We start from the raw sequence: 16,311 nt of genomic DNA, 5'->3' as shown, positions 1-16,311 counted from the left end.
GTTAGTAGGAGAAGGTTCTAAGAACCTGCACAGAATACCAAATGCTATCCTGAGTAGTTTGTTGCCAACAGTCAAGAATAACTTTAAAATTCTCAAAACTGGCAGTGATGCTGTGGCACAATGGGTTATGCTGCTACCTGCAAGGCTGGCATCCCATATCAGAGTGCCAGTTTGAGTTCCAGATGCTCTGCTTCTGATCCAGTTCCCTGCTAAAGCACCTGGGAAAGCAGCAGCAGATTGCCCAAGAACAAAGGCCCCTGCCAAACACATGAGAGAATAGATAGAGCTCCTGGCTCCAGGATTTCAGCTTGATCTAGCCCTGGCCCTTATAGACTTTTGGGAAGAGAATCAGCTGATGGAAGATCTATCAACGTCTTTATAACCACCAGTCAAATAAATAAATAAATCTTAAAAGAGAGGTAGAGACAGAGAGAGGTCTTCCCACCTCCACCTGCTGGTTCATTACCCAAATGACCGCAACAGCTGGAGCTGAGCTGATCCGAAGTCAGGAACCAGGAACTTCTTCTGGGTCTCTCACACAGGTGCAGGCCCCAGGCACTTGAGCCATTTTCTGCTGCTTTCCCAGGCACATCAGCAGGGAGCTGGATTGGAAGTGGAGCAGCCAGGATTTGTAACAGTGCCCATATGGGATGCCACAGCTGTAGGCCAGGGCTTGAACCCACTGCGCTGCAGTGCCAGCCCCAGGAATAATTTTTCTGATGGGAACTCTGATAAGTCATGGAGTATCACTAAGCTTCCAATCTCCCTTCTGAAAATTGAAGATATAAAAATACCTACACCTAACATTGTTAAAAAAGAAAAATATATATTAAAAACTTATAAAAAATGACACCAATAAACAGTTGTGGTTGTTACCTGCTCTGGGACTAACGTAATAGTCGTGTTCCTGGGAGCAATTACAGGAGAAAGAGCTGGTGCAGTGGGGACAGATGCTGACGGATGTGATGAAACTGGAGCAGTCTATATTTGAAATACGAAACATTAATATCTGAATGAACAGAGCCACCACAGGCCTGTTTATCTCATCAGTACTCAGCCAACTCAAGCACTGTCAACCAAAGTCCTGGGCAGATGGTGTTAGCACAGAGTAAATCACCAGGTACACAACCTGTCCAGCACTTTCAAAGCGGCACTAAGGAAACAACACAATCATGACAGAACAGATGTTCAAAAAAAGGTGGATGCTTTTAGGATTATTAACAGATTTACAATTTAACAAAATGCTTCTGGTTTTTACCAGGAGTCTACACAATAAACTGCCATGTGACATAAATCAATCATGCCAAAGCCTTTTAAGCTACAGGTGCAAGGCATCTCCTTCTCTCCCAGTGAATACTACCCTGGACCAGTGCTTTCTCTCCAACGGTGGGTAGACAGCCCAGAGCAAGGGGGTCTTATCCAGTGCAGCTCAAAGCTAATGCAAACACAAGGCACCTGGGACAGCCCACCAGTTTCCAGATTATATCCTAAATCCCATTTTTGAGTACTAAGGTCCTAGGCCTTGGTTACTCTATGAGATGTCAAAATACTCTTCTAAGGAATGCATCCTGCTTAACCTGGGTGGGGCTAGACTTGCCCCTTGCAGTGAGTAAAGATCCAAGCTGTCTCAGGCTACACGGGTCAGGGAAAGGTCTCCTACCTCCTGTCGGGCACTTTGAGTCTCTGCATCTGAGGGAGGAAACTGAACACCCTTCTTAAGCAGATCAAGGTACACTTCTTTCACTTCAGTTACATCCACACCTCCTGGGAAACCCTGTGACCACGTCTGAATCAAGGATGCAAAGTTCCAGAGTTAAAACAGCAGGAAACCCAAAACACAATGCTTAAACTCAGGACAGAAAATGAGGCACTGACAACTATGTATCTCACTCAGAAAGTTACTTTTGAATGCCACAGATGAAATGCATATTTTCCAATGCTAAAACATTACTAAATACTTTAAATCACCAAATTCCCATGTATCTACATTTTTGATGAAAACTCTGGGATAAATATTATCAATTATTTTTTGCTGGATGGAATCCAAAGGTAATCGAGTTTAAAATAGCACCAGCAACTCTTTTAACAGTAGCCAGCAGTCTACTCCAGACCACAATTCGCATACTTAGAAAATGAACATGCACAATGCTCCTTCTTACCTGGCATGGATACAATAGAAACTTGAACCAAGTAGGAAAAAGACTATCTATGAGTTCTTTAGAAAAAAAAAAGAGATTTTTATTCCACAGTAACTAAAATTGTATAAACTGGTTTCTGGTTCAATCTCAGGTATATAAGGAACCACATAAATAATCGGGGGTTATGCTATTAAATTCCTAATCTCAGAAATCTGCCATCTCATAAGGTATACAATAGACTTACCTTAATGAAATTCAAGATTCGATTCTGAATGTCTAATGGCAAGTTGTATCTGGGATTCAGCAGCTTAACTAGACTATCTTTAATGAATTCTTTCTTCACAATCAGAGATTGGAAACTTGGACCACAGTTCTGCATGCACATGTCTATAAGCTAAATTAGAAAAGGTAAGCATTAATATTTCTCTGGCAAAACTGACTTGTAAATATAAGGCAAAAATTGTAAAAGAATGATTTCTACCAGCACTCTACTCAACAAACATAATTGAGTATCTACTGAAATATACAGCAAAATGTTAGATTCTGGGGATATGAGAAAAATAAAAGCATAACATACTGCCTAGAAGATACACTTCTCAGGGAGTCAGGCCACAATTATAAGAGCAATGATAGCAATATGTGAAAGTAAATGTCAAGTGTTCAATGGGAAATGCAAGCAAAACATAGAGGCTCCAGACGGGGTAATGTGTGTCCTAGTTTATCCAGGGTGGTCCAGGTATTTTCCTGTTGTCCTGGCTTTATTAATGAGAGCATACCATTCCTCTCTCAAAAATGTCCTGGTTTGGATGATAAATTACACAATCACTACAGCTACAGACCTTTATATGCAAATGTGGTTATTAGGGGCAGGTGGTCTTACAACATTTTTGGAAAAGTCTTGCTTTAAGATAGGCTTTGTAAAATGATTAAAAAGAATTAAAATGAGTATTGAGTTATATCTAGAAAAATACTGGTATAAAAAAAAAAGTGGCAAAGTATAAGAGCTATGACAGGGGCCGGTGCCATGGCTCACTTGGTTAATTCTCCGCCTGTGGCGCCGGCATCCCATAAGGGCGCCAGGATGACTAGATCCGGTTGCTCCACTTCCAGCCCAGCTCTCTACTGTGGCCCAGGAAGGCAGTGGAGGATGGCCCAAGTGCTCAGGCCCCTGCACCTGCGTGGGAGACCAGGAGGAAGTACCTGGCTCCCAGCTTCAGATTGGCGCCACCCGTAGTGGCCATTTAGGGGGTGAACCAATGGAAGGAAGACCTTTCTCTCTCTCACTGCCTAATTCTGCCTAATAAAAAAAAAAGAGCTATGGCAGACAAGTACTCTGGTTTATCACTAGAAGAGACTTCCTAACATGGGAAAATTGAAGGCACTGGGGAAGGCGAAGGGGACAGTCAGCTGGGGCATCACCCAGACTGCAAGGAATTCTGCATGGTAATATAAAGAGTTTGGACAGGACTCTGAGGCCCTAAGAAGCCCCTGGGGTTAGTGGCGAGTGGTATCTCCATCACACCTCTACTCTAACCTTGCAGTGTGTTTGAGAAGGATTTGCCTCCCCCAACTCGTGCTGATGTTGAAACCCCATGATCTTAGGTCAACAGTTGATGGATTCATCACTGATAGATCAAGTGTGAAGGCTTGATTCAACCACTGAATTAAATTTGGGTGACTGCACAAAATTTATTGGGCTGCTGAGGTGGAGTCCCAAGATCAAATCATGTTTTCCACAGACAGAACATAGAGAAGGGCGGGCTTTCTGTGTCTCTGTTTTCTGGCTCGCCATGTGACTGAACCTTCACTATCCTACACCTTCACCGGAAGTCTGAACCAGTGGGGCTGCCAGATCTTGCAATGTGAACCTCCAATCCATAAACCAGAACAAACCTCACTTCCTCAGAAGCTCCTCTCCAGGGTTTAAATCCTCGTAAGCAAAAGCTGACAAAAATAGTTTGCAAAGTCATATTCTGGAAAGATTCTCCAGCAGCGCTCTACCAAGGGAGTCATCAGGTGAACAAACATGGAATGACAGAAAAATCTGGCAGTGCAGGCAAGATGCAGAAAAGGCCTAAACAAGATGCTGTCGGTGCAAGCACAGAAGGAAATGAGAGAAGATGAGGGGAGATCTTCGAAGGACGGAGCGTTTACTTGAGAAGGAGGGAGACTCAAAGTGGAATGAGTTTCATTCTGCATGACACCGAGGGCAACTTTCAAGTGTGGGGTGGTATGAGCGACTGGTTTAGGGGTAAAAACCATGAGTTGACATTTAGATATTCTAAATCTAAAAGGGTAGTGGGACAATCATGCAGATATTCAGCAGGGCGCTGCTTAGGCACAGACCCCGTCCGGAAGAGTGAAGGGCTACGAGCGAGTCATCATGGCAGCCCACGCCGAGCAGAGAGGAGAAATGGCTGGAACACTGAAGTTAATCTATTACACAGGCCAGAGGCTTCAAGAAAAGCAACCAAAGAGGAACAGAAAGTGAAGCATGAGATAAGGCACAAATAAGGTTGGTAAACGTTTTCAGGAGCGTGGGGTGCTGAACATGTTAGAAAATGTACTCAGAAAAACTGACCTGGGTTTGTTGATTAGCAGGGTCATTAGTCACCTTGAAACAAACATTTTTGATACAACAATATGAATAGAAACTGGGGTAACAAGGAATGAGCTTGAATGGAAGAACTGCATGCAAAGTAGATTTTCAAAAGCGATCTAAAAGGAAAATTACATCTCTAGGTTCCAGGCTACCATCTTAAGTCAGAGAGGTCACAGACATCACAACACAACCATGATAGGTATAATCATATTTGCAGAAAAGCAGCCCTGAAACTGACTTCATACTGTGCTCTTTAAATTTTGAGTGTGGTTTTGATGACAATCCAAAAGGCAGCAGCAGGTACTAAAAGCTATAGTTTTAAGGCAGTGTGACCAATAAGGCAATCAGAAAAGACAGAAGCTGAGCACATGCAGCTATATGAAACGAAAACATTTAAGGCAAAGGAAAATTAAAATATCCTAAACACATTAAGATAAACCTTTACTTATAAAAGTTAGACAAAACTGAAAAGTTGAATAACAAATGACATTTAGCTTGGTTGAATACTACAATGAGTTTTTAATAGTGAAGCACAGATAGTAGAAGTGTATCTAGTTCACTGTGAGTTTACAGAATTGCTTCTCCCAGCTGGTTCTGTGGAGAGACCTAGCCTTTAACTCTGACTTTCCTTAATATTAACATGAATGCTAAACTTCTTGCTAAGGATTCAACAAAACAACTTTTGTCCCTGGGCACCAAGGTTTTGACAATGGGTACCATTCCCAAGAGGAGGTACATGTCCCACATCAAAGAATCAACACGAAATGCTGAGAATGGTAACATCTGGAGATCAGCAATCATGTCCATTTTATGTTCCCGTTGGAGTCCAGAATGTCAGGATTCATTACTCCTCCACACTTCCTCTGTTATTTCACCAGTATCACTTTTGACTCCCAGCCTGCTTAAATTAAAAAAAAAAACCTACTGTGGCAAACTGGAAAAATTAAATATGTTGCTTTTATATATTTTGAAATGGGGCTTTGGTGCAATGTGTTCAGATAACCTATCTTTGGAAACAGAACAACCAAGAATCCTTAATTTGAGAAGAGATACAGAATCGAAGAGCCCTGGAACCAAGAGAGACTGAAGTAAATGTTTTTGTGTGTGTGCAAGCTTAGCTGCACAATTATTTATTCGAAGCAGCACTGGCAGCAAAATGGGCATCACACCTCCCCTTAGAGGCTTGTTGTAAGGACTAAGTGAAATATAACATATATGAAGAGTATGGGTTGATTCGCTGATGTTGTACTTTTTTCAGAGAAGGCTGGAAGAAAATGAGCTACTGAGTAGTTTACTTGCAGTAAATTTACTTGCAGTAAATTTCTAAAACCAGAAATAGTGACACCCAGGGCCATCAGAGCCGAAGACTACACCTGGATTACTCACTGTGAGTATATGGTCAACCCTAATGATGACAGCCTTAGGAAGGAGCTCAGTCATCTCACTCTCTGTAGATTCAAGAAACTCCTGGAGGGACAACCACCTTCTGCTGCACTTCCCAAAGGACTATCAGTCACTACTTAGTGGGGGTTCAACAAAGGCCAATTAACTGATTCTGGGGAACCTGTTCAGCCACTTTCCACCTGACAATAATAGTAGTATCTTGTTGAGATTTACTACAATTGGCTCATTCATTGACTAGTCTCTGGGACAGAGTAACAAATCCTGGTGACAAAGTGCTTTTTATAAAACAAAAGAAAACCATTGGCTTCTTGATAAAACGGTTCCAATAACTGATGGCAGAAAATCACAGTACAGTCAGATTCCACTAAGATCTAATGAAGGCTAACAAGTCCATGGAGAACCCAAATGACAGGTGATATAAAGAACATTTATAATTGACTTTGACAGGCTCTTATCATTGCACAGTAATGAAATGGAAATGCCACATGTGGGGATTACTTGTTAAAAGAGTTTACTGGCAAACTTATAATTGCCTTTGACAGACATTGGGTGATTCCTTCAGTGACTAATTTCCCTCATAATTAAGTTTGGTATAAGTGAATATTCAAGTCAATTCCAAGGCCTTAAGCACACTACTGCACTATAATGAATAGTCTGCGGTGAGGTGAGTAGGCCATTTAATACTTAACTTGGGGAACTCTGCATGATGATATTAAGAGTCCAAGGCTCACTTTTTAAAAATCCTAGAGAAAGTAAGTGATTTTCCCAATTCTTAATGAACTCTGACCCCAACAATGAAGGCATAAGCATGACTCCTAACTGTGGCTCTTGCCCTTATTTAGGCACTGGTTTTAGACTGTCTTATTTTCACCTTCCAGTATGGAAATTATAAGGCAGAAGAGCTATAGTTATCTGAAATGGAACAGGTAAGGGGAACAGGCAGCTGGCTGATAACAAGGCTTGAGAGGTTAGACTATCAGAAGGGAAAGGAGAGAAGGAGCCCAAAGAGAAATGGAGAGTCAACAGGGACAGCACTCCGGAATAACTCAGCTTCCACAGGGCAGAGCCCTGGCTCATCCTCAGAAGGAAGGGAACATGACAGAGGAAGACATATGGAGACTGGATAGAAGAACCATGGGAATTTCAAGTCAGCTAGATACAATGGAGAAAGAGGTAAATTAGAAAGGGAAAACAATTCTATGAAGACAAAAATGATACTCATATACAGAAGGTAGAAATACAGAAGGTGGCACAAATTCATCTTCTACACTTATCTTGTGCACTCAATTCTCCTGGCCTTCAGATACCTGAATCCACTTCATTTTTAGATCACATCTACATAGGTTTCTACCCCAATTCTATCGTAAGTTCCAAAGCCCTTGCAACTTCACCGGATGCTAGAAGAGACAAGATGAGGCATGGGAAGGGATTTAATCTTCTATTCATACAACCCTGGTTCACTGACTGATCTACTTGGACCAGCTTGGTTCACAAAGGTGTTGAAGACACAAATCAAACATGGAAGCCTTTTCTTTTAAAAGGCTTGATTTTTTTAGGGTGAGAGGCAAATTCAATAGGTACAGTAATTCAGAATTTGAGGACAGGATTCAAATGCTGCCTATGCAATGTCATAGCCATTTAATCTTGGCATACATCATTCACACTCAGCTTCTTCTTCGGTGAATAACACAACAGGGCAGTCAGAGAATCACTCAGGTGCTGGGCATTTCCATGCCTGGCATTTCTATGGTTCTGGCATTGCTTCTCCATGGTCTCCTCCATTCTGCGGCCTCCCTGAGGAGCCTGCCTGAAGGTCAGGGGAAGGTCAAAAATGCAAAGAAAACACCTCTAAAAACTACATTTAGATTCAGTGCAAAGGGGTTCTCAGGGAGAATATCAGGAGGGCTGCCAATTCAACTTTTCACATTCAGTTGGTCTCCCAAGTATGCGAGACATGATAAATTATCTTCTATTTGAAACCAGAGACCTGGAGCTACGCTAACATCTGCCCCGCGGTGTTCTTGATAAACACTCCCACAGCTCCCAAGAGGTGTGTGAGGTGGCTGATTAGTGCCAGTTTGGGCTGGGCTGAGGTCAATAAAGGCAAGCAGAAGACAGCAGAAAGCCACACAACTCACCCTCAGGCAGCAGGCAGGGCTTACAACACACACGCCAAGCAAAAAGGGCAAATCACCAACAGGACTGAAGAGGGCATATGGTCAGGGGTTGGGGAACACGGGAACATGTCAAGTAAGAGATCACGCCCAAACCGTAGACGCCACGGCACACAGGAGAATCACCGAAATCCACAAAAGACAAAACTGCAAATTATATCAGGCAGGGGAATTTGAAACTCCTTGAGCTGCCAGTACCTTAGGAGTCCCCAAAGGTGTTCAAATGAGGTTGAAAACTGACAGGGAAACATTTTCAAGACTTTAGCTCCACCCTCCTCCATGTTCCATTATGGTCAATTAATACACACACAAACTTCTGATCAGTTAAGCATCTACATGTTTTTAACATCAGCTTGTATCTCCTGACCAGAAAAAACAAACGAACAAAAAAACCCTGATTCTCCAGGAACACTCTCTTCCCACAAAATTACATCCTATTACAATGGACTAAACTCTATTCTGCATTCTCAACGGAGTCTTAGACTACACGGAACTCTTTGCTAGTATCTCAGTTACACTAGTATTTTTTGTTACCCAGGATTAAAAATGTGACCATAGCTTGGGAGATCCCACAATCTCAGTGATAACATTCAAGTACTTACTGACAAGGTAAGTTGGATTTCTTTATGATTGTAGTTTTTGGATATCCTTTTCTTCAAAGCTTTTACTGCATCTTTTGGCCTACGGTGATAAATAGACTGAAATCACCAACTGAGGCATTACTGAAAACAAGCAGTCCCTCTGAAAAGCCCTATGCAGAGTGAACAGGTGAATGACTACGGAACGGAGGATCAAGAACTTGGTTCTGCTAAGCAGATCACTTACTTAACTTCTCGAACCTAAAGTTAAGTACTTCATGAATATAGGCAGACAATATCATCTACCCCCTTGTGAGAATCAAATAAAATATTTATGTAAAAGCATTACTTAGAGAACACCGCTCATGCAATGTGTTCATACCCATATGCTTCTATCAGTGCATCAAACCTGTTTCCAGGATAACTTCCAAAACAATGAAGGTTATCATTCTAATTAAGACCATTAGCATTTCCTGAGCATCCCACAGGCAGGAGGATCTGAGAAGTACTATAGCAAACTAGGTCAGCTTCTGAAATGCCACCATTTTATCTTACAAAGTAGAACTATAAGTACAAGGTCAAAATTTATGAGCATCCCTTTTTCAGTTTCAATACAAAAACTGTTATTATCCATGAAAAAGCTCACAGAGGCGCTACACATGGTGAATAAGACATTGGAGAAAAAAACTAAAAATGTTTGAAAGTACTGACCATAAGTACTTTCCATGGGCTAAATAATGAATTCAGTTGTAATTTTTTCTTTATCAACATAAGCTAGACTAAATCTCTTTTGCTGTGAGTCATCACATAAATATGTACAGGAAAATTAATTGACTGTACTCTTTATAATAACCAGTAATCAATTAAATTCAAGCTAGCTGTCCCTTCTTAATGACTGTTCATAACATCAGTTCTCTAAAATTTAAGAAGTGGGTGTAACAACTTCATCATTCTTTAAGAACGCAGCATAAACATGGGTAAGATGGATTCAGAAGGAAAAAAATAACTGACCTCTGATAGGGACTTAAAGACTGCCATATTGTTTCCTCCTTAATAAGGACAATTGCCCAGAGAATGGTTACCATCAGGAGTCAACTGGTTTCTTGATAATGCTCTTTAGTTATAGAAGACACTGGCAATTGGAGAAGGAATTCCTAAAGAAGGCAATCTTCTATTTTTTCCGCTTTTAAATCTTTTTTTTTAAAGGAATCTGAGCTTCACAGAAACATAATTTGAACTCAACAATAAAAGAGAGAGGAATAAATTTATAACGGATTTTCAGATACTCCACACACCAAAGCAAGCAGCCGCCTCAACACTTCCATCTGATGGATTCGTAAGGGATGATGAAAACATCCAATAGGAAAACCAAAGAATCTGCATGAGAAAACACATGTAGTGTTGATGCTGCCTATCAGAGGCAATTATCGGGGTACCACACTGAACTTACCCTTCCTGGGTGGTGTTAATGATGTCACAGATGTGCATGAACTGACCCCAATCTTCAGTCTGGAGACCAGCGAATGTAGCCTTTTCTGCAAAGAAAAGCGGAGTGTGAGCTGCGATTAAATAAGTCTTGTCTTCCTGAAACAATCTGCTGGAGCAACTATCATTAAGTTCATGTTACCAAAGGGCAAAGACATTTTTTTTTTTCCCGAGCAATTCCCAGTAACTCAGGAATCAATCAGAACTCAAGTTCGGAGCGTTGCTGTTGCAACAGTAATGAGTGACCTATTAATAAAGGCTTCAAGCACAACACCTGATCACAAGGCCCAACAAGCCAGCTCAATCTCCATCTGCAGGTCTTTCAGAGAAGGGAATTAGGGTTTACAAAGCAGCCGCCTAGAAGACAAACTACACAGGGCTTATTGTACGCAGTCTCATTCAACCCACGTGACAGAAGTTCCTGAGGTTAAGGAATTACCCAAGGCTATGCACTCACTATGAGGTACAACCAGCATTCAAATCTAGAACATTGAATCCTGTGCTTTTTTTTTTTTTAATCATTTATTTTGTGTGTGTGGTGGGGAGGGTGAGAGAGAGAAATCAGAATTACTGAGGAAGATCACTTTGGCCGCCTGTACTAACTGCAGCTGCTCCCAGGCAGACTTGAAGGCTCCTGTACTCGGACCCCATAATTAAATAAGCAGATATTTTCCTCTTGCTAAACTTTCCCTTCAGCACAAAATGATATCTGGGAGGGACACTGTGAATGAGCTTAACATCTTCCTGTGAGAAAGGGAATCTCTATGCAAGGGGGACCCTAGGGACCACAGAAAGAAAACAACAAGAAATGAAGGGGAAGAAAGAATAAGAGCTTGGCGGGGGGTGGGGGGGAGAGCCCTCTGCTTAGCCTGCTTAGCCTGCCTAGCTACTTGAGGCTGGCGCTAGAGGAAGCTGAACAACCTTGCGCTGTTAGGGGTGTCCTGCTGCTTCCTCCCTGGTGCTTGCTCTTCCTCCCAAACTTCTTTTTCTTCCTGGAACACTCCTATTCATCCATCCCCGCTACAGCAGAAATGACTTCTCCCTTTTCAAAACCTCTGCGTTTGCTCTTTTCCCAGTATTGGAAAGGGACAGTGTTGTGGCTACTACAATATTATGTTGTTTGTCTCACAATAAAGTGAGTTTCCTTAAGTATGAGATCACGTCTTACCTCTGCCTCCTCCTCAGGGCCTGGCCAGGCATAACAGTAATGTTTACAGAATTAAATAATTCAGCAGATGGATTGCTTAATTTTTCTTTGCCTCTGAAGATGCACACTGACCCTGTTTCTGTTAACGTTCATTCTAATGTCCAGCGTCCAAAGAGGACAGAGCTATCAAGGCTGAAAAGCATTTCTTCTTCATCTCATAAAGATATGGAAAGTAAGGCTGGGGTTAAGTGGAGTGTTCCCTACTACAAAGCAGTCACCACCTGAGCTGCAGCCTAAACGCCAACGAGGAGCCTCCATCTACAATCACCAGCTTCCCAGGATTTCATCATCCCGCGGAGTTCCAGACACTATCAGGCTTTGTCTCACATTAATATGCACTTCTGCCACGCCCGGTTCCCAAGGGAGAAATCAGGGAGATGAGCGAGATGAGAGCGGGCACAGCCAGAAGAGATCAGTCACTTGGCTGTGGCTTCCACCTACAAGGCCACTTCAAAAACCTTGCAGGAAATGGAATTAAAAGTTTATTTTGGTGCTAGACAAATAGAAACTCAAGTTCCAAAGAGTCTTCAAAAAGGTCATGGAAAATGCATAGGATGAAAAAAATCTTTCACATGAGTTTCAAAATGATTTTGCACCGAAATCAACTTTTAATTCCATTTTCCCATGAACTTTCTGACAGGTCCCTGGACGGGATTCGCAGCGCAGCCACAGGAGAGAGAAAGGACTTAGGTCGACGCCTGCGTGGTCCCTGTTGGCCATGAGAGGCCTCTGTGACCCCAGAGGGGTCCTCCACGCCATTCTGCCTCCACTCCCCTGCCAAGCACTCATTCGCTTGATTCATTGACTCAGGTGCCCCGAGCGGGGACGCTGAGAAACCTAGTGTTTAGAGAGCAGCCTCTCACCGCGAGGTCGCATCATGTCACCTCCCTGAGCCGGCTGGCCTCATCCGTAAAATGGGCTTAACCAAGGCGTGCGCACAAGCGAACGCAGTTCCCGAATCCCGCGTCTCCCAGCGGAGGGCCCAAACCCGCCAGGCCCGAATGCCGGGGATCCACCTGTCTGGCTCCCGTTCCCAGGAGGCGTCTGGGAGCGGAGGGTGTGCTCTGAGGAGGGAGACTCCGGAGCGAGAGAAATTCCTCCGAGGGCCAGGAGGAATGTGAGTGACCTGGGAAAGTGGCGAGGGGGAGGGGAAGGATTTCCTCCAACTTGAAACAACTCCGTCCTCCCGCAGGCCTAGAACCTAGGTAGCCCGGAAAGGATCCCACAGTCCCCCAAGCCCGCCCGGGAGTCCGTCCCCGCGCCTCCTTACCTATGAGGTGGCCCACGGAGGTGGCATAAGGATCCCGGTGACTCTTCCCAAACGCCATGGTTAGCCCTTGGAAAGCCGGGCCCAGGAAATCCGCCACCACCGCTCGGCGGCTCCCGACTCCACCCGCTCGGTGCCCCTGGCTCCTCCTCTTCGCCCGAGCGCTTCCCGGGCTCGGGCGGGCGGGTGGAGGCGGCGCGTCCTGCCCGGCCCGCGGCGGGGCGCCGGGCACCGGGCGTGGGGCGGGATCCGGGGCGGCCGGAGCACCTGTCGCGCGTCATTGAGGACTGGAGCGGTCCGGCACGCGGCGCGTGGAACCCGCGGGAGTGAAGCGGGGGCGCCCGCCTGGGAGCTGGGCGGGCTTCTCCAGCCGGCGGGCGGAGCCGGGCGGCCTCGGAAACCCCGCGTGGGCCTCAGAGCGCGGGATTCCTCTCCCGGCGCGGGTAGCTGCTCCTCCGAGCCCTCTTCACTGCCCTCTGTAGACAAAGAAATATGAGGCTAATAAAACAGGATTATTGCGGGAATTTAGGGGAGGACGTAAACGGCTTCGGTCGATGTCTGGCACCCACAAAAATAAATGGACTAGCGAGACCTATTAACCCTCGCTTCCCCGGAGACCCTGTGTGCCGCAGGTGACGGCTAGGAGGAGCAGATGGCCTGGGGCGTAGGGAGCTCCTAGGCGCCTCTCCTTTTCCTTCGAGGGCGCACGCGGCGCCGCCCGGCAACTCTTGGTTTCCACCTCCGCTTCCAGGGCCCAGTGTTTTCCAGCTGGGTTCTGGGAAGTGCAAAGGGGCTTTCCTTCAGTCCTGGCAGGGAGTCGCCGCCTTGGGATGCCCATCTGCTTCTGGGAAGCCTAAGCCCCCTTTCAGCCGCTCTTTGTGAACCAGAATGTATTTCCTGTACCTTTGCACTGCGTTAACAAGGCACTCAGGATGGTTACCCTCTGCAGCGCCCTGAGAGCCTGCGGGTGTGCGTGTGTGTGTCTAGCTGGGCTGCTGAAGCCGGAAGATCCCTCCTCGGAAGCGGTCCACCGAGACCCAGTTCCACCAGTGTGGTTTTAGGCCTCAAAACGGTGACTTGAGAGCAAAGGATACCTCGGGATCCTCTGTTACACTCCAGAAGTCCAAACCGGTAGAAATATGCTAACTGCCCTCTGAGTATTTATTTATCTCTAATTTTGTTTCAAATTTTTCTTGGGAAAGGTCAGAGAAAACCTAGATAAAAAGATTCTTGTTGTGATGGCGTGTGTTTTCATAATAGGATTGGTTTTACCTGTTACTAATATTCTCCACCTGCTTGTCCCAGCTGAGTGGCTGTTTCAGGTGAGGCCTTTATGGGTGGACTTCCTTAGTCATCACTACAGCCTCTGCTGACACTGTTGAAAACGTCTTTTGTGACATCACCGACCCAGCCTGTGTTCCATGTGATACCTGCTAGCAAAATATTTTGCCTTCTCTGCATCCTGCAATCAAGCAACCTTAAAGGGAAAGTCCGTTTTAGTGTAGGTCGGTGTGGGTGTTAATGGCCTCCATCAGGGGATGAGAAGTAGCCAGAAGCCGAGCATGAGGATGGATTTTAATACAACGCTGCTTCTCTTATGTGGGAAGTCTTTGATTTGCTTCTTTTTTGAAAAACTGCTTTAATTTTTCCTGTATCTCACTTGATTATGTTACAGGATTGAGGCTCTGAGAATAAGAGAACGGGCAGCCAGGACCTGTTCCAGGCATGATGGCTTTGTAGACAGAACCAAAGGTGATGAGCAGTACCTGCGTGCTGTTTCAGCTGTGCCTGGGCAGAAGCTCTCCTCTCTCCCTGTGCCCTCAAGCGGGTTGGCAGCCCTCTCCTGTGCTCTGGCATTTTCCTAGAATCCCTCTCTGCCCCAGATGTGAAAAACTAACTCAGTCATTGTTAGTGTGATCAGGGAGTGGATAGAATTCATACAAGTTAAGCTCAGACAAGGCACAGAATCCTGGAGGAGGACAAAGGTAAAATGTCTGGATTTCTACAAAATTCTACAAAAATATAATCTGGCTAGAGTTGGAATCATCTAACTGAATTTTCTCACTAAGTATGCTGTTATTTTTTAAAGGATCTGCTTGAATCAAAGGGAGACCTCTTGAAGGATGGAATCAGGGAAGCCCTCTGATTTGTTGGCAAAGTGTCCTGGTACTTAAGAATGCTAGTATTTTCTGTGCTCGAACTCTATTGGGTGTATTCTAGGTATATCACATTCTAGAACCTGTAGTTTTAACTCCTGTTGTATGCCACCTCTCATAGGCAGAGCCTTGGGTAGTGGGTGGTAGTTCTCATTTTGCAAAAAAAAAAAAAAAAAAAAATGAATCTAGGGGGCAGGGCATGCACAGTGAGGTGGCCAAACATGGCAACTGCACGTGCATAGAAGGCAAAAGTGACTTACTATTATGACTGATGCAGCTAACGGTGGTTTTCCTCTTCTCATATGATTCTGTTTTAATTGCCAGAATTTTTAGTTTTTCAGAGCTAGATATGACCTTAGAAATCACATAGTCTCTACCCTATCATTTTAGAAAAATTTATTTGAGAGTCAAATATATCTATATCTATAATCCAGAGAGAGAGAGAGGAATACACGCATCTCATGAGTCATTCCTCCAAACACCTGCAGCAATCAGAATTGGACCAGGCCAGAGTTAGGAGCTCTTCTGATTTTGGTATAATCCTCTCTCAGCTTCAAACTAACAGTCTGCTCCTCCCTCTCTCCCTCAGTGTTGCTTTGTTGTTTTGTCCCATTTCTATGGACTTTAGGCTGAACACAGAGACTGACAGAGAGGCGAGGATCAGGAAGAGTGAGGAGAGGTAGCCCTTGGTGACTTGTGACCAATATTCTACAGAGTGCTTTCATATCTCCACTAAACCTCATCATAATTTTAGAAAGAATCCTTGTGCCCATTTTATTCACAAAACTGGGAGGTGATATGCGGTTTTTCTCATTCCAAATCTTGGACCCTCCTCCATGCATCACTGATCCCAGAGCGAAGATTCTCTGTGTGCTGTGGGGGAGTATTTAGCACGGTGCTTGTCATGCAGCAGTGGTGCCAAGTGTAGAAATTTGCTTTTTGGTTCCATACCTTTATCCTCCCCCAGCTACAACTTTAAGCCATGAGAAGGGCTCATTGGCTTCCCTCATCATCCATACAATTTTAAGAAACTCCATTGAGATTGGGGGGTAAAAAGGCAAGTATTTGTTAAATTTGTCCTCTATAGATTCCTGGGAAGCTTAAAACAAAAGTTTTATCTGAAGAATAAAGCAAAGGAGTCAATATTTTCATAACCTAAGGGAATTAGCTTTTTGCAGGTTTTCCAGTATCACTGGTTCACACTGAACTCACTTGGGATTTGTCATTTAATTCTTGTGTACTGTAGTTTGCAAGTCAGATAACGAGGTTCAAATTGCAGCTCTTGGATGATAAAAATAAT

General features: G+C 44.2%; 1 protein-coding gene across 6 annotated transcripts in view; it reads right to left on the bottom strand.

The window, feature by feature from the left end:
- TOM1L1 (target of myb1 like 1 membrane trafficking protein) overlaps nucleotides 1–14,211 on the bottom strand; it is a 43,015-nt gene extending 28,804 nt beyond the window's left edge. For 3 of the 6 annotated variants that reach the window (XR_001795287.3, XR_011383520.1, XR_007911490.2), the window contains exons 1-7: nucleotides 14,128–14,211; nucleotides 12,859–13,331; nucleotides 10,347–10,431; nucleotides 8,921–8,999; nucleotides 2,383–2,532; nucleotides 1,661–1,786; nucleotides 877–981 (exon numbers count right to left, since the gene is read on the bottom strand). Coding sequence is in view for 1 of the 6 variants with exons in the window: in XM_017349129.3 (XP_017204618.2) it covers nucleotides 877–981; nucleotides 1,661–1,786; nucleotides 2,383–2,532; nucleotides 8,921–8,999; nucleotides 10,347–10,431; nucleotides 12,859–12,916 (603 nt within the window). In the remaining 5 variants the exon portion in view is untranslated. The remainder of the gene's footprint in view (nucleotides 1–876; nucleotides 982–1,660; nucleotides 1,787–2,382; nucleotides 2,533–8,920; nucleotides 9,000–10,346; nucleotides 10,432–12,858; nucleotides 13,332–14,127) is intronic. The other 3 variants (XR_007911488.2, XR_011383519.1, XM_017349129.3) reach the window with 3 other exon arrangements.
- Nucleotides 14,212–16,311: the final 2,100 nt, after the last annotated feature.

This window comes from Oryctolagus cuniculus, chromosome 17, assembly GCF_964237555.1.
Source record: "Oryctolagus cuniculus chromosome 17, mOryCun1.1, whole genome shotgun sequence".
NCBI lineage: Eukaryota > Metazoa > Chordata > Mammalia > Lagomorpha > Leporidae > Oryctolagus > Oryctolagus cuniculus.
Note: the sequence above shows the minus strand (reverse complement) of the source record. Positions and strands in the feature narration are given on the sequence as shown.